Source organism: Dermacentor albipictus, chromosome 2 (genome assembly GCF_038994185.2).
Source record: "Dermacentor albipictus isolate Rhodes 1998 colony chromosome 2, USDA_Dalb.pri_finalv2, whole genome shotgun sequence".
Taxonomy (NCBI): Eukaryota; Metazoa; Arthropoda; class Arachnida; order Ixodida; family Ixodidae; genus Dermacentor; species Dermacentor albipictus.
In genome coordinates, this window is record NC_091822.1 from 161,336,455 (window position 1) to 161,354,765 (window position 18,311).

The window sequence follows — 18,311 nt, forward strand, 5'->3', positions numbered from 1 at the left end:
GCACCATGGAGGAGGAGGAGGAGTAGATTTTAATGAACAGAAAGGAGGAGAGGTAGGCCTGGAGATCGTGTCTCTAGCCTGCTACTCCTCACTGGGGAAATGGCAAGTGGGAAATACAGGGCACGGTAGGTGACGGGTGACTATGTAATGGTACAATGCGATACTATATGAACGTTGTCCTATATGCGGATGCGCACTGTATATAGACGCAATGCACGTAAGGATAATCTTGCCCATACAAAAAGTAATATTGTCCCAAAAAGTTTCTGCGCAAACACATTTCGTACTGACTGCACGTCTCACAGCTTCTAGAGGCGATCGTCTAGACCAGTCTCACTTAAAAATTTCAAAAGTGATTTTATGGGACTATGGAGCCTTGCATGCAGCCATCGGCACGCTATCGGAAACGTCTTTCGGGACGTGGCCGCGAGAATGCGGCGCGAGGCTTTTCGGTGCGCACAGCGCGCGCGATGAGGCCGGTCTCTCGCGAAAGTGCGGGTCAAAAACGAAACGGCGCGCGCTAGACGCCGCGCGCTCGCAGTCCAGCGGGCGAGCGCGACGCCAAGGTCGTCGTCGGGAGAGGCTTCGCGGCCCACGCTCCTTAACCGCGCCGCGTCGCGCCACCACAAAGCGGAGGCGAGATCAATCTCCATCGCTGTTCGGGACCGCGCAACCGCCGACACTGCGCCGCACCACGATTCAGCGGGCTGCTGCTTCAATGTGCTTCAATGCGGTCTCTCTCTCTCTCTCTCTCTCTCTCTCTCTCTCTCTCTGTTCCGCGAGAGAGTGCGTGTATAACTGCCACTCTTGCCGCGTCGGCCCACATACCGAAGCAGCGACAGCCACTAAGTGACCCGTGCTATTTCGCATGTCGCTAAAGAGAAATGCCGTTTACAGAGCATCCGTCTTGCAAAAGTTCGAAGTAAGCACTGCCTTCCGCTAATGTTACCGCGACTTTGATTTGAAGAAATATTCGAGACATGCATTTTTTATGGGGTTCTGTAGGGCTAAAGGCGAGAGAACGCCTTATAACAGAGGCTGCAGCAACGAACATTTTGTGTTCGCACTCGCGTGTACTACAGCAGTAACCAGGTAGTCTTGAAGCGCGTACGTTTTACAAAAAATAACGTGGACTAGAGTGAACAAAGGGCAGACATGAGCGTCGCGTCAAAAACGCAGTAACGTTAATGTACAACATGCGAGTATAATACGTTAAAGGGATGCACATGACAAGTGGACTTCTGAAATTCCAAATACCATGGCGTCGATTCACTCCAGCCGTACTCGCCAAGCGCTAACAGCCGCGTCCAGCAGTACTTCAACAAGCTTCCAGCTCCATGAGTCAAGCGCAATTTGGTTATGGTTATAACCTATCTAATATTATAGTTACGCGCTTTAAACGTATCGCGTTACAGACGAGCATTAAACGGAGTGACTGTGCGCCCTTCTTTTCCGTTTGTCGTCGTCCACAACGCACAGCCACTCGTAATTGACCACCGAAAAAGACCAAGTAGCTGTCTTACATGTGGTAGGTGTCGCTAGAGAAATCAGAATCGAGTGAGGATAGCCCACAGAAAAAGGTGGCGTTTTTTTTTCCGTGCTTCTATGTATTGTGTTAAGACAACTTTCGAACTTACGGGCCGACTTAAGTCAGTCGACGTCCGGGAAGCAGCCCATTTAGAGTTCTAGGGAACACATCAAACCAGAGACTTGCGCATCAGTGAGACTTCTTACCGACTTTTCGCTTCTGACAGACGTCGACCTCCTTGTGGCGGCCAAACTGACATGTCTATAAGAAGGCCAAGCTTTCTACGCGAACATAATCTTGGATTGTAGCGCGAAGTGACATAGAGACTAGAAGCAGACAGGACGAGCGCTATCACCGTACCAACTCGCCCAACTTTCTATGCTTTTGCATCCTTTGTACGAGAACTCTCTAACCGGCTAAGTTCGTTTTTTAAGCGCGGGGCGTTCTGGCATCATACCTTGTCGTTTGCGCAGCGACTTCGAATCTTTCGACTATAGGGGGCGACAGCTGCACCGATGTTCCCATTGATTGGGTGTTCCTTGCACGCGCGCTCCTGGGACCGTCTAGCATTTGAGCATGGTCTCCGTGATCTTGGGCGCTCCGTGTGCGCAGCCCGACCTCGGAGGCCATAGTTACGAGATTGTAGCGTCCAGCGTGCGCTCCCGATGCAATCTTCCACATGCAGGCGAAGAGGCTGCTCGCAGTCGGAGCCAGTGTATGGCGCCACCGGAGCGGTCCAGTCCTGCGCTGACCCTAGTCCCGACCTACTCGTTGACCTCGGCGCTGGAGAAACGCGCGCATGACTGATTGTAAAAGAAAGTGCCGCATTCGAAGCCTCGCAAGCAACGTAGCGATTCGGCTTGTGCGAAAATGCCGCTTCGCGGCGGCCACCGCGGACAAAGAGGCGTTCGTCTTTCGACGTGCCGTCTGTTCCAAACGGTTCTTCGCTGAGCTGCTAGCGGACAGTCGGAAAGAGGGCAGCGTTTACTACTGTACTATGCCAGCATTCCAGTTCTTGCCAAGTCACTCTACTTTGGCGGCTAAAGGAAGCAGGCTTCGAGCAAGGCTTCGAGTGTCTCTGCCGCTTGGCGCCACTTCTGAACAACAGTATAGCTGAAAACTTGGCGATGTGGCGTAAATCTGCTCATCTTCGAAACGACATGAAAGAGCGGGCGACGGGAAGGAAGCCGACGCGCTTGTGTCGCCCGGTGTTATAACTTTAACACTTCTACGCGTATGAACTAAAGAAAGAAAAAAAAACGCGACTTTGCTTACTCTAAGTGCGTGAGAAAAAATGTGAACTTTTTCTTACTTTCTTTCAATTTGCTTTGCGGAACAGCCGTCCGCGCAAAGTGCGGTCATATAGAGACAAGGAAAGCTTCGCTTTAATAAATGAAACAGAAAACGAAACAATAGCCTGAGAAGGCGCGCATGGATGCAGGATAACGACGCGCATGCGCATTGCCGACTCTGCGGACCGTGTGGAGGCCAGGGAGATGCGGCGCTCTCTGCTCGTCGTGCCCAACAGTCGTGTCAGTGGCGTCGGTACGCGCCGCTCCGAAGCGTGAAAAACGTTCACGCCCATCCTGATGCCTGTATATCTGCCGGTGTATAACGCGCACACCGGATTTTCTCGCTTATAACACGCACTAAAGATACCAGACGAGCACTAACGCACAGCTTTAGGGCTGCTGGCTGCGCAGGTGACTTTTGTGCAGGCGACTTTTGTCCAGTTTCATAGTAAGCCGGTTGAAAGAGAGAAGCACGAAGCAAAGCAGACACACATCTCGTTTGCTACCCTGCATTTGGGAAAGGGATAAGCGAGGCGAAAAGGCAGATCGTAGGAAAGGGAGAGACCACCGGTAACGCGCACACTCGAAGGGGCGCACCAGGCTTCTTAGCTGCCACGGGGACCCGAAGACGGTATGCAGTGGAACTGGTTCAACGCTCTCCGCAGAGGGTGGGGTTGCAATGAGAAAGCGAATATCAACGCAAGTATGTACCATACGCCGGCTATACTCCATTCACAGCGAGAAAATGCGTGCAGCACTGCCTCCTTATAAGTGACACAAGGTCTCGCAAGCTCTCTGCCTTGGACGTCAGGTTAGCGATCTGGCGCGAGAGCGCTTAAATAAGAAAATGTCGACGCAATTCGAAGCGCAACGTCCGCATGGAAAGACGGAGCCCATACTTTTCCCAATTGGTTATGCGGGCGACAGCGCCGAGATCGATCTGCCTCCCAAGACGTGGATTTCAGTGGAAGCTTACGGATGCCTTCCGGTAGGTGACGCCGCAGTCAGTGCGTGCAGGTCATTTGTTCTGTATGCGGTTTACGGCAGGTACAAATTCAGAGGAAATCACCAATTAGCGAACAGTTTTTGTTTCCACAACTGGCTTACGGACAAAAACAAAAGAAGCGTCCCAGTGTCACTTTGTGTTTTTTTTCCTTGCGCCGATCAGTGGGGAAAGCTGCCCTTTTCTCGCGCTAAGTGTTGTTATTCAGGGTTGAAACTACAAGGAGGGGTGGCTGCTGTGCGCGCGGAAATGCGGTATGTGCGGCGCGCGATATATAGGTCGTGCGTTGCTCTCGTAGCAGATAGCGCTCCGCGGATATGTGCTGTGCACAGGCGTCCTGGTGCGAGCGCACTGCGACGCTACAGACGCTATAGTCTTCAATATCTCGTATTAGAAAAGCATTGCGCAGCTCATATTACGACAAGAGAAGAAGAATGGATTCTCCGTCTGCAACGCATTGGATGCACTTTTGAGCCTTCCATAGTTGTGTCTGTTCGTCGAAGCGGCTGCAATGAGCATACATGAATTCATGATTCATGTCTTGTTACTCGTACTCGCTGTAAGGGGTGTTTATTTGTTTAGAGAGATAGAGAGAACGAAAGAGACAAGAGCTTTTTTTCTTCTTTTTTTTTTCTTCTTTTCTGGGTGAAGTCTGTGTCGTCGCTGTCGGAGTCGAGCTAAGTCTGCGGTCATGACGCTGATTATTATGTCTGGACCCGCTGTCGTGTTTTATGCGATGCACCAGCAGCGGTCGTAGTGTACATAGTAGTTCTTGCGGTGTAGAGGTCCAGCTCGCGGAGAGGTAGAGATTGAAAGGTAGGGGATGGTTTGAGGAACTGAAGTGTCTGACTTAGAGCACTCTGTTCTCCACACATCTTAAGTCAATATGGATCCTGTTGTATACTTCGGATAACCACAGCTTCGCTTTCTTGGTTTTCTAGGCCCTATTGATGATCCAGCAGAAAAAAAAACAAAACAATCTCCTTCATCTGCGCACGTTTACATTATGAAAAGTGATCTGCACGGTGTAGCTGTGGCGGCTGATCACATGTGGTATACGTTTTGATAAGAATTATTCGCCCAAGGCAGCGCGCCGACTTGTTAGCGTTTTCGGTTGGTAAAATTGCATAACCACTTTCTGGTATTGAGAATGTTGCAAATGAAGGAGGAAGCTGGCAGTGCCGGTGGCCTGACTTTATTGTCGTATGGCGTAGCAAATTCGAGGGCCTTCTTGTTGCCCTTGAAAACAAATTAAACAAAAAGTTACAAGTGCATTTACTCCGCCTTGTATACGTAACAAAAGGTGTAAGATCTTTCACTGCCCCTACTTTTTTTATTTATCTCGTTTGGAAGAATTTTGGAAAATGTTCTTGGTTGCGTGCGTGTACTGAAAGCAGGCATGCGAAGTGCTTCTGTGGAGTGTGACACTCGCCTTCCCTTCCTGCAAGCGTTCTTCCCGTAACGCCCACTAAACTAAATCTTCGTTCTTTTGCTTGTAATGGCTCGTCGCGTAAGGTGTGATCCGCACTCATCTCGTAAGTAGGACGGCGGAGTCTGCTGACGCCAGTATCCGACACGCCTGCGCAAAGTAATATGACGGCGCTTACACACCGCACATGGTGCCCACTGCTCCGCGCCTATCCTGGAGGCGCAGAGGAGGAAAAGGAAAAAAGAAAGGAGCACCTCAGAGTGGTTACGTGGGGTTTGTGTGAGGCGGACCTAGCGATAACGCATGCGGGCGTGCGTTCTTGACATTTCTGTCGGCACTTTCTGTCTTTGTTTGTTTGTTTCTGGGCGACCACCGAAGCGCATCACCGCCGTGCTCACCTTGAGAGAGGGAAGCACTGATTCTTCTTGCTCCTCTGCTTCTTCTGCCCTTCGATCTGCGTCTTGACTTCTCCTTCTTCTCCTCTTCTGCTTCTTGACTTCTGCTTCTTCTACTCTTCTGCTTCTTGACTTATGTCTTCTGCTTCATCTTGTTATTCTAGCTTCTTCTGCTCTTCTGCTTCATGTCTTCTGCTTCATCTTGTTATTCTAGCTTCTTGCTGTTCTACTTCTACTTCTACTTTCTGCGTTAGTTCCCATTAAGGGGACTCTCGTGCGTCTTCGTTGCAGCTCGCATCGTCGTGCGGATCCCCCTCCCGACGGAGCGTCGCAATTACTCGCTTCCACTCCTCCCGATCGTTCCTTCTGAAGTAGACTCACAGCCACAATAAAGAAGAAAAGAAAACAAAAAACGAGAAAGAAGAGACTACAGTTGCGTACGCGATCTACCTAGATAGACCTTCTAAGGGGCGGGACGCCGCGAGATGGCGTTGAAGAGAGCGGCTACGCACGTATGATACACCGAGGGGGAGAGGCTCGCTTGATCACTCCGGGTCCTCTCGAGTGCTTTCCAGATACACGCGTGTACCGCGGCAGGCCGCCCTCCCATTTGTTACATTAGCGCCGCGATCGCATAGACACACACACCTCGGCGCTTGTCTGTAGGGCACGCTTTCCTACCTTTCTCTTTACTTTGGGCGCTTGTCATTTATTCACGCGTGTGCGTGCGTGTCTGTGTGTGTGCGCTCGCAACGACTCCTTCAGTGTGCGTACGTACTACATAGGCGGCCAAGTTCTTCGGAGGGTCCGGTCTGACCTAGTTCCTCCATGGCGCGCCGCTGTGTAACGAGTAATCCGGGCCGCGCGCTCATCGGCTGTATTGCACCATATAGGAGTGTGCGTACCCATCGCATGCGGACTGCGCCCTGCGCGTCCTTGCGGCCTTCAGCTCAAGGTTGCACAGTGCGAGGATTCAGCGTCGTTTGTCGCTGGCGACGGTTGTTCGTTTTATGGTACAGAGCTTCGGGGAAGCAGAGAGAGAGAGAGATGGTGGGTGGTATGAGGGAGTGGCAGATAATGTGCATCATGGTATACGATGCTTAAGGGGGCGTGAACTTGGTAGTGTTGGTGATTCGTATAGCAAACTTTGAAAATCGCGTTGCGAACAAGGTATGGAGGCAGAAAAGGCCCGCGTTTGTTGCACTTGCTTCTGTGCTTCTGCGCAATTTGTAGCGGGCCGCTTTTGCAAGTTTACCAGGTGTGACGCAATGCTTGGTTTCCGTGCTAGGCTGCACTTCTGCCTTAGGTTGACCATGTGCCCATAACAGAGATAAAATTAGAAATGGTATTCTAGTGCATGCGCGCGTTTGTGTGCGTGCGTGCGTGTGTGCGTGTGTGCGTGCGTGCGTGCGTGCGTGCGTGTGTGTGCGTGTGTGTGTGTGTGTGTGTGTGTGTGTGTGTGTGTGTGTGTGTGTGTGTGTGTGTGTGTGTGTGTGTGTGTGTGTGTGTGTGTGTGTGTGTGTGTGTGTGTGTGAAGGTCGCGCTGCAAGCGTGAACGCAAACTCCAGCAACCAAGTCGCCTCGCACACAGCGCTGATTCCTTTAATAAAGCAAACCTTTCGATGCCTACTTTCCAGGGTTTTCGGGTTTGGCGCGTCTGCCTGGTCGGTCGTCTGCCGAGTAAAGTGCAGTTTACTGTTTCACTATCTCTAGGATTCGGCTCACTCAGTGGGTGCGCCTACCCTGGGTATGCGGGGTCCTAGCAAAGGGGGCGGATCCCGGAGAAAAATATAACGCGTGGTCACGTGGTGGGAGGTCTAGGCGTCTTTACCGGCATGCAAGTAATTGATACGGTGCAAAACGCTGTGCAGAATATGATCAGTTGCATGACATTTATTTAACCGCTTCGCGAAAGTTTTGCTTCTCAGGTTCAAACATCCGAGAGCGGAGTACTATAGAGGTGCTAAGGTCGGATGTAGCGAAGTGTTTCCAAAGTATTGCATAGATTTCGAACAGCGGCAAACCAGACCCTTAGGACTGCCACATAGTGTGAGAAGTGCGCCTTGCGCAGTTTCGCCGACTTTCCTGTATAAGTTTCTCGGATTGACACACAGCTGCGAAAGTTTTTTGTTCCTCTCTTCTGTATGCTATGCAGCATTATACTACTCTTCTGTATGCTATACAGCATTACACTACTATATCAATGAAGCGATGTCGCCTGAAAGTATGCTTATGCTCCTTACGAAGTTAGCTAGCGCTCGGTACGAAGTGTGCCACTACTGACTTCCTCTCACAGTACTGTGATGGCTTAGCGCACCTTTGTATTTTCGTTGCGCGCAACAGCGCACGTCCGCCGTGAATTGTAGCGCGTGGGGCCGTAGGGCTCAATGGTACCGCCAAACACACTTGCAAAAAAGGAGAAAAAAAAAAGAATGTCGTACTTTGCGGGTCCACTAGAGGGACAGGAAGCACATTTCGGCATAACTTTAGTGGCCCTCTTTCCTCCTCTTTGCGCTCTTGCGTCGTTTATTTCTTTGTCGTGAACTTCACAGGGCGTGCGAAGTACTCGAACGAAGGGGCCATTCAGCCCGCCTTCGTTTTTCGTTATTGTCTTAGGGGGTCGGAAGTTGCCCGAGTGAGTGATCGTAAAAGACACGGTTCATGGGGTCACGCAGGATGCAAGAACTGCCGCCTCGGGGCCACCTTTATTGTTTCGCGAAATTCCGCGCAGTGCTGTCGAAGCTACGCGTCTCGTGCAAGTTACAACTGAGACGTGCTGCTTTTTTTTTTTTTCGAAGCCATCCAGCGCGTAAGGCGGGGATGTAGATGTAGACGTAAATGCAGGGCCTCATGATGGCATTGGCACGTATGACCACTATATATGGGGTGCGGGGGCGGGGGATTGGGCAAGAATCGGATGTCCGAAATAATAGTATGTACGACAGGCAAAAGAAATCGACCACTAGTTGAGAAATGTACGCGGGTTAGAATAAAATAAACTTAGAAGCGCATCAAAGAATAAGTTAGAACCGAAATAAACATGTAACGCAAGCTAAACTATATTTGCCGAAAAGATAAACGAATTCAGACCAAAATTATTTGTTGAGTAGTACCGAACCTCAGAAAGCCCTAGCTGAACGACCGAACAAGCCTTCCCGTTGCAGTGCCCGAGATTTCGGGCACCCCAAGGGTAGCAAATTCGGAATAGTTTAACCCAAGAAGGCTTCGGAGATTATTGACAATCTTAATGCGATTAGGAATATATCTAATGCGACGGTTGTGTAAATTTTGGTGAACGCGTTTTATACGCTTGGTGAGTGTTACTTGAACCATCCGTTGCGATGTGGTTGTCTTTCTTCGATTCCTGTTTCATTTTATATTCACTGAGTTGTTTTGGCATTATCGCGTGTTTGTTTATTGCTCGCCGCATAACATCGAGAAATGGAGTAGCTTCATTACCTCGCTCTCTTGCGGGCAAACCCTGTTGAACCGAACAGACCGCATTCTTATAAAGAGGGGTACATACGAAATGGTGCGTACCCACTGAGACATACCCAGTGTGGCATACGCAGTCGGCGTCAAAGGAAAGCGGTTACAGACAGACACGGATAGATACACACACACAAAAAAAAGGCGTGAAGATGTCCTGAGAATACTAATCGCCTTAAAAGAGCTTCCTGTGTAGTGTATTTCGTATTTGTTTGTTTGTTTGTTTGTTTGTTTGTTTTTCGCCTTCGTGTCACGTTCAGCGCACGCCTAACGTTCTACACTGCCAACTAGTCCCCATTCGTCGCACGTGGCCATGATGTTTGTCTAATCTCTCTGGTTAGACGACTCCGCGGCACCAGCATCTCCAACGCTGCACAGTATATATACTAGCGAAGCATTGTGGTGTGTTTCGGTTTTACTGCCTGGACCGCGAGGCTGGCCGAGACAGCTTTTTGTGCGAGTGTGTGTAGGCGAGCAGCACACTCTCCCCGTCTCTTTGCGGTTCGCTTGTGCTGGCCTTCGCCACGTTCGGGAAGATGGACGACACGTAAGCCTAAGGCGAACATCGATGCAGTAAAGGGCTCGGCCGTTACGGAATTCAGTGCCTCTCTCTCTCTCTCTCTCTCTCTCTCTCTCTCTCTCTCTCTCTCTCTCTCTCTGTTTTGCCTGCGCACATTCTCCGTTACGAGCGACTTTACGGCCTATGCCGGAAGAAAGGCCAGGAGCCGCCGCCGCGTTAGTTCTATTCTGCGCGGTGCAGGCTTCCATTGAGTGACGTCTGCTCGAGCTGTGCCAGTGCTCGCCTGGCATATTTACGGTCTACTTTCAACGTGAATTCGGAGTCCTTCAATTGCGTGCACTATGAAATCTTTTGGAATGTGCCACACGATTGGCCAACTGATTCGTTGGTATGACGAACTTCGTTGGTATGACGAACTTCGTTGGTATGAAAAAAAAAAAGAAAGAGCCGTGTAGACGCCTATTTATTTCTTCTTAAATATGTCTGCATGGCCGTGCGCGAATCAAATGCACGGGGCATTGAAGAAGTGCCACTGTGGCGTGCATTGTATTTAGTGTGTAGCTTTTTTTTTTCTGTGCACCGCCTGTTACGCTTGCGCCGTGTAGTTGAAGAAGATACTTCGTGGGTGTATACGCACAATTTGTCAGCATAGCAGCGCGAATATTGTCGTAGAGGCTTTTTGCACACTTACCATATCAGTACGCTGCTTGCCCTAGAAAAAGATTGGTTCTGGAATTAGAAAAAAAAAGCAACATGCGTAAACAAAATACGACTGGCAGCGCCATGTACATCGAAGTTTCTTCATTATCGCTACGCCAAAGCACCGACGCGACACCATCCTTGCCGAGTCCGGAAAATTCAAGGGTGGGGGGGGGGGGGGCAGCAGCGTTGCGTTCGACGTCGTAGACCTAGGCGTCCCACTTTTTTTCGCCCCAATTTCTCCCTCTTCGCCAAGGCCAAGCGCACCTACAGGCCGATGACAAATCGTTCCGCGCGGGTGATTAACTGCACGTAACTGCACGTATACACGCGCGCCGCGTAGTACATCACCGCTGAATCGCGTGCCACGCATCGAAATTCCTGGCGAGGCTGAGCAACGTTGATGCATTGTATGCGGGGTAGGTTCATTTGTCACTCTCGCTGCTCTACGAAATGTCTCGATAGGGCTTTATTCCACAAGCTTTATCCCGACACTTATGCCAGTAGTTCTTGCAGGCACTGAAATGATCTTGCTAGCCTAGACCGCATGCTCTGGCGTTGCCCGTCGTTGAGAGGCACAGAACAAATCAATGAGGACAATTAAGTGGCTCTCCGCTATCAAGAGCCCCGATGCCGGGGCGCAAGTATGGGCTGTCCAGAGGGCCCACGATGCGGCGGTCGGGCACGGCCTGACTGTCCCAACGTGGGAGCGGCCCGCAGCGCGCTGAGTCGCGTACCTCAGGACTCTCATTAAAGTTTTGCATCCATCCATCCAAGCGGAGCTGTAGTTGATATCGACGCGTGCCGATGGCCGACCGCCTCCCTTATCGATTGACCAAGCAGCGTCCGCGTACGAAGTTCTGTCTACGAACTGCATTGCTTTCTTTTGAGGCTCTGTCGCCGTACGCGTCGGTTTTGCGACGACGGACGTCAGAGAACGACGTCTGTGCCACAATTTCGGTTCTCTGTAGGGAAACTTTAGAAGCGCCCGAGCGGTTGCGTGATGCAGTCCCGAACAAAACGCCACAATAGTTTACAAATAAATAAATAGACAAATAAATAAATAGATAGGTTAAACTCAGGCGAATGGTTTATCATGGAAACGCTCTAGCGCGCACATCACTGAATATGCAGCAGTTCCTGACAAAAAAAGAAAAAAAAATCCAGGCTCTTAATTATCTCATCTTCTTCTCGTCTCATCTGTCTCATCTAAGGAGGTCCGAAAGCCAAACACATTGTATACGTAAGGCCATACTAAACAGAGATCGCATTCACAGTGAGTGCTTTATAAAACAGCCAAAAAAAAACGGCAGCAATGCCAAACAGTGATCACTCGCAACGTTCGCGAAGGGACCTCGACCCGGGGCGGTATAACCTCGAGCCCCGAGGTCACTGTCCCGGCGCCGCACTGCAGGCACCCGGTCGATGCGTCGCCGAGGCAGTCTTCTCTCCTCTGTCGAGCGCGGTTTTGCTTCTCTGCGCTGCCGTGCCGTGCAAAACCGTGCCCCGCCGCTTCCCCCTCTCGTCGGGTCAGTCGTCGTTCCTCTCTTCGCGGCCAAAGCCGCCGTGTCCCACGCGACCGTCGTCAGACGGGAAGAGGACTTGGAACCTTTGAAGGCACCGCGTCCATGAGCGTTCACGTACTCATCAACCCAGCATCATCCGATACATTGACCCAGGCGACCGGCAACTCCACGCCGCATTGCATCGTACATATAGTGCGGCGGCCGGGCGATCACTTCGCAGTTCACGCGAAACTTTTGTGCGAGGTCCGATACTTCACCGCTCCTGTTGCACTCGCCGTTCTCTACCGCGCAGCAGCAGCATCGTCTCGCCGGCACCACGTGAGTGTGTACGTGCTGATAATCGCCTATAGCATCTCTGTATAGCCTACATAGCCGCGAGCTCGCCAAAGCACTCGCTCGCACTCGCGCCACACCCCTATTTCGCTTTGCATCCGTTCCGCTGCTGCATGCGACGCGCCAGAAGAAGAACGCCGCGTTCGGCTGGAATTCGGGTCAGCCTGCTTGCGACGATCACCCGCTTATGTCGCAGGGCTTCCTCCGCCCCCCCTCTTCCCTTCACCGTTCCTTACGCGTTGCTTCCACTCCTCTTGCCCCCTCCTCCCCCCCCCCCTTTTTTTTTTCGCTGTTCTTGCTGCTGCTGCTGCTGCTGCTGCTGCTGCTGCTGCTGCTGCTGGCGTCGGACATGCTATGGTTACGATTTTTCTTTCTGTTGTGTCTCGGTGTCATCCCTTCGACTTCGTCTGCCGGAGGTTCGTCACGCCTGCAGGAGTTGCGCCCGAGAAGAGAGATAAAAAAAAGAGAAAGAGAGATAAGGAAAGAGCGACTGTAGTATACGCTTGGAGCACTCTTAACGTCTCCGCTAACGCGCGCATAAATTTCAGGACGAGAACAAAAACGAAAGCTCCCGCGTTGTCACCCTAGTTCTTCGTGTAGGTTTGTTCGGTTTTCCCCTTTCTCGAGCGACAACTCTGGGCCCAAGGGGAGCGCCCCGTGGCCAGTCCCCTCTGCCCCATGGGGTGGCCGGGTGCCAGCTGAATCCCGAGGTGGAACAAGAAAACTAATTCAAACGGTCGCGTATGTATATTCGCGCATTTCAAACCGCCGACCAGCGCGCGCGCGCGCTCTGTTCGAAAGCATGAAAGCGTGAACTGTGCCGCTGTGAACGCGGACAAAAGAAAAGAAAATATCAGCAAGAACGTCGAGAAGAGGAAGCAAAAAAAGAAAAGTCTTTAGTCTCGCCTGAGGGAGAAGAAGAAGAAGCCGACCAGTGCGTATGTGGAATGTTCGGCTCCCGCTTCTGTGCTCGTTTTCGGACTGATTTCTGTGATTCCTAGCAACGAAATGTGCACTATTCGACGCAGTTTCTTCTAAGGAACACGCCGATGTCCGATTTTTCTTCCCGTCAGTGAACTCTTTTCCATTTCCGAGGCTTTTTAGTTCGGAACACGCCGCGGCTCAGCTAGCCTTACCCGACTAGGCCTATCGTCGGGGGCGAGGAGCGAGCAGGCCCAGGCCTCGCTCGTACGTGTGCGCGGCAGTATGCCCGCTATGGAGACCGTCGTTCCGGGAGAGGACATCTCCCAAGAAGAAGCGAATCGCCCTGGCTGGACGACGGCCATGGGCAGAAAAAAGAAGGCCACACCGGGACCGACCGTTCCGGACCGAGGCAACGAGGGACGAGCAGAGACGAAGGGCGGCCGCCGCACGGCCGGCCCGCAGAGCGCGGTCAAGCGCCTCGTCGCCGCATCGAGGCTCCCCCGGCTACCGAGGGACCACATTCGCATCATAGTGAGGCCGAGAGACGGCCTCGACGTAAAAAAAGTGAGTCAGATTCGCCTGGCGCAAGCGCTAGCAATGGCGGCCTCACTCCCGCCGAACGAGACCGAGGAAGACATCGTTTGTGCGAACGCAACCCAAAACATTCTCGTCGTGTCCACGCCAACCGAGAAGAACGCGAACGCATACGCCGGAGTTCAAAAGCTTCACCTAAGAGAAGGCGCATACAATGTGGCCGCATACATCGCGGCGCCGGACAACACGTGCAAGGGGGTCATCAGAGGTGTGGACCCCGAAATCAACGAGGCCCAGCTTCAGGCCATGATCGTGAACCAAAGAAATCCCATGGCCTTGGAAGCCAAGCGGATCAAAAACACCTCGACGGTGGTAGTGCTCTTCAACGGCATGAAAGTGCCGAACTACGTCATGTGTGGCGTAAGCCTAATACGCTGCACGCTCTACAAGCGGCAGAACGACGTGTGCTACGGGTGCGGTGACTTGGGTCACAGAGTCGACGTCTGTCCTAATCCTGGCAAGAAGAGGTGCCGCGGCTGCAGAGCCAACGACCCGGCTGCAGACCACCAGTGCTCGCCCAAGTGCGCCCTCTGCGGGGGCCAACACCCGACGGCGGACAGCAAGTGCAAGCAACGATACCAAATCCCTTACGTCGTGCGGCGCAGGAGGCGCCGACGCAGAAATGCGAAGAAATCGCAGCTGCAAAGCCATCCGCAACAGCTAGAGAGTAGATCACGTGATTCCAGCGTGTCAAGTGCCCCCAGAGGAGGACGTTCGACAATGCCGACACTACAACAGCGCAGCCGATCGAGAGGCCGTTCTCGCTCCAGGGGGCGCTCCCGCTCCCAAGTGCGCATTCAAGAAGGGCCGACCTGGGCGGACCGGGCCAAGCCAAAACCGCCTTCACAATCAAAGGTAACGCAGGTAGCATTGCCAAAGCATAACAAGGAAGACTCTAGAATAGCTCAGCTAGCGGAAGAAAACGCGCGCCTCAAGGCGGAGATTCAGCAAATGAGGGCGGATTTCGAATCGTTTCGGAAACACGGTTCCACTCCTCAGCTAGTCGACCAACAGCAGCAGCAGGTGCCGCAAAGTACACCGACCCCGCAAGGGGAGCAGTCGGTTCGCTCGGTCAAACGCAGGGCCCCTCCCCTGACGGAGGAGGGAAACCCGGCGGAACCCGAGTCCAGTAGCGTCCTATTGGGAATTAAGCAGTCGATTAGCTCATTGCAGCTAATGGTCCAGCAACTAGCGGAGAGCATGGTAGCGCTCGCGGCGAGAGTGACGCGTATCGAAGCACACGTGGCGCCTGTGGGTGCTAAACAAATCCAAGGCATCAATCATGGCGACCAACTCAACTAGAGAGCTGTTAGTGTGGCAGTGGAATTGCGCTAGCTTCAAAAAGCGCAAGGCTCCGCTGCTACAGTTCGTTGCCTCACAGGCGGACAAACCGCACGTCATAATCTTACAAGAAACTTTGGGTAGCGAGGTGTCCCTGCCCGGCTACCGGGTCGCCTCGTCGAAATTCGAACAGGGCAAGCGCGGAGTGGCGACCCTCGTCGCGAACAAATGCTCCTTCCAGGAACGAGATTTGAAATTAGGCAACGCGAAAGCGGAGGTAACCGTGATCGAACTCATACCGAACAGTTGGCTGAAAAACAGCGTATTCGTAGTGAACGTGTACAGCCCGCCCTCTGACCACAGACAGTCGTTCACATCGATAATAACGAAGGCGGCCTCAATGGCCAGGGGGGCCCCTCTCATATTGGCAGGAGATTTTAACGCGCCCCACGGAGCATGGGGTTACGCAAGGCCAGTGCCTAAGGGAGAGCGGCTATTGGTGGCAGTCACTACGTGCTCGCTAGAGCTGGTGACGGACCCCCGCTATCCGACTCGACTAGGCACGTCGGTGGCGCGGGACACGACGCCCGACCTGACCTTCGTCAAGAACGTGCGAGGGGCCGAGTGGCGCAACCTGCACGAGAACCTCGGCAGCGACCACTACATACTGGCGGTCACGATCCCCATCAGGGCGGCACCACCGAGAGAATTTAGGGTCACCGACTGGGACGCCTTCCGCAAAATAAGGAAGGAAGACACAAACGACTACGCGGATCTAGACAGTCTTTTTAGAAGGCTCAAAGAGGACGTTAACACCGCGACGAGGGTTGTCCAAACTGAACTGAACGTGGAAAGGATGGACGCGAGATTGGCACACCTATTAGAGGCAAAGAATTCCATCACGGCCAGGTGGAAAACGCAAAGACTGAATCGCAGACTACGAAAGAAAGTAGCGGCACTAAACCGGGAAATCGAAGCGCACTCGATCGAGCTTTCCAAGCAACAGTGGAACGAGGTGTGCGCGTCGGTAGACGGACAAATGAGAACCGGGCGCAAATGGAACCTCCTAAAGCAACTGTTAGACGACAAACAATCCAAAGGAAGTCAGAGATTGGCAATCGATAGGATTTTACAAAAGCAAAAGGAGCAGGGCAAAACGGAAAGCGAGTTCCTAAAGGAGCTGGCGGAGACGCATCTGCCACTTGGCACGTCAGGTGACGGCGACTATCCCCAATACGCCGGGGCAGAGGTCGAAGAACTCGACGCGCCTTTCACGGAATCAGAAATTTGGGATGCCTTACAAGGCCTCAACGGACGCTCCGCTACAGGCCCGGACGGGGTCTCGAACAAACTGTTGAGGAACCTAGACGGAAGGTCGGTCGAGAAGCTCACCGAAGAAATCAACAGAGTGTGGGAAACGGGAGAAGTACCAGAGGTGTGGAAAGAGGCCTCGGTCATACTTATACCGAAACCCGGTAAACCACTTGCGGCGGAGAACATGCGGCCAATATCGCTCACCTCGTGCGTAGGCAAGACGGCCGAACATGCCATACATAACCGAGTATCCCGGTACATAGAGAGAGAGGGCCTCTTCCCACATAACATGGTGGGCTTCAGACCGGGCCTCTCCACACAGGACGTAATGTTGCTACTCAAAAAGCATATAATTGACGGCATGACCAGAGACACCAGGGGCATACTGGCCCTGGACCTAACGAAAGCGTTCGACACGGTCAAACACCGATTTCTAATGGAAACGATCTCGATGATGGGGCTCGGCCGGAAATTCCACTCTTACATAGGCTCCTTCCTCCGAGACAGGAAAGCCACCATCAAAATTGGACAGGCCACGTCCGATTGGTACACGCTGGGCGCGAGGGGCACCCCACAAGGGGCGGTGCTCTCCCCACTATTATTCAATCTGGCAATGAAAGGGCTCTCTGACCGGCTGACGAGAGTGACCAACGTCAATCACGCCCTGTACGCAGACGACATTACGGTGTGGTGCCCGGGAGGGTCCGACGCAGAAGTCGAGCAGGCTCTTCAAGAGGCGCTGGACACAACGGAAGAGTACCTGAAGGAAACGGGACTCCGTCTGTCACCCAACAAATCGGAACTGTTGCTGTACAGGCCCTCAAAACAAGGCATGAGGAATTTGACGCCGATCGATCAAATACCGATCAAATTACATACGAATGCCGGCCAGCCGATTCCCAGAGTGGACACTATACGAATCCTGGGGCTGCTAATTGAGGCGAAAGGTGGTAACACACAAACTGTCATGAAACTAACGTCCAAAACGGAGAACATGCTCCGGCTGATCCTCAGGGTGACGAACCGCAGAGGAGGGCTCAGCGAGAGCAGTCTCATCAGACTTTACCACGCCTTCCTCATGAGTCACGTCAATTATGTAGCCTCGGCGCTAAAATGGACCAAGAGAGACGCGGCCAAAATAGAGACACTGATGCGCAAGAGCGTCAAAAGGGTGCTAGGTCTCCCGATCACTACAAGCACAGAGCAGCTCGATCGGTTAGGGGTCCACAATTCGCTATCAGAAATCATCGAAGCGCAGACCAAGGCACAGGTCGTGCGGCTATCGACCACCAGGGCCGGCAGGCGCATCCTAGAAGAAGCAGGGATAAATGCCGAGGCAGAGTGCGACGCACACAAGATTGCGCTCAGCGCGGCGGTAAGGGGCACTTTCAAGGTAGAACCGCTTCCGAGAAACGTCCACCCGCAATTCAACGAGGGGCGCCGAAAGGCGAGGGCCCGAGCACTGCTGAAATCGACCGCCCACTGCCCGGGCCTGGCGGCATTTGTAGACGCGGCCCAGTATGGGCGCAGCGACCGGTACGCGGCTGTCTCGGTACGCTGGGATGGCACAATAATTAACGCAGCATCGGTCAAGGGGGTAACGTCCGAAGTGGCCGAACAGGTGGCAATAGCCATGGCAATGAGAGACCCCGAACGTCCTCACGTCTACACAGATTCGCGATCGGCGGCAAGAGCATTCGCCTCGGGCTCGATATCCCGGGAAGCGGCGGCCGTCCTCGGCAGCGAGGGAGCCGCGGGTCAGCACCTCGTCAAATGGTTTCCAGCCCACATGGGGGCCGACGTGCACCCCGAATTTCCCAACGCCAACGAGCTGGCGCACGGACGCGCGCGAGGACTCACGCACCGCGGCGATCGTGGCGAGCGAGGTGGCGGGGAGGGAGGGGAGCACCGAGACCCGCTGCTCACCTTCAACGAAGTAACAACACACTATCAGCTGTCGAGGAGGACCTTCCCACTCCCCCAC

At 52.9% G+C, this 18,311-nt stretch overlaps 1 protein-coding gene across 2 annotated transcripts in view; it reads left to right on the forward strand.

The window, feature by feature from the left end:
* The window catches only part of LOC139056200 (GAS2-like protein 1), a 242,432-nt gene that overhangs the window by 156,796 nt on the left and 67,325 nt on the right, over positions 1–18,311 (forward strand). The window contains exon 1 of one of the 2 annotated variants that reach the window (XM_070534225.1): positions 13,142–14,587. The exons of the other annotated variant lie outside the window; for it this stretch is intronic. Within the exon in view, the coding sequence (XP_070390326.1) occupies positions 13,421–14,587 (1,167 nt within the window). The 5' untranslated portion in view covers positions 13,142–13,420. Of the gene's footprint in view, positions 1–13,141; positions 14,588–18,311 lie in introns of those variants that run through there. 2 annotated transcript variants of the gene reach the window in all.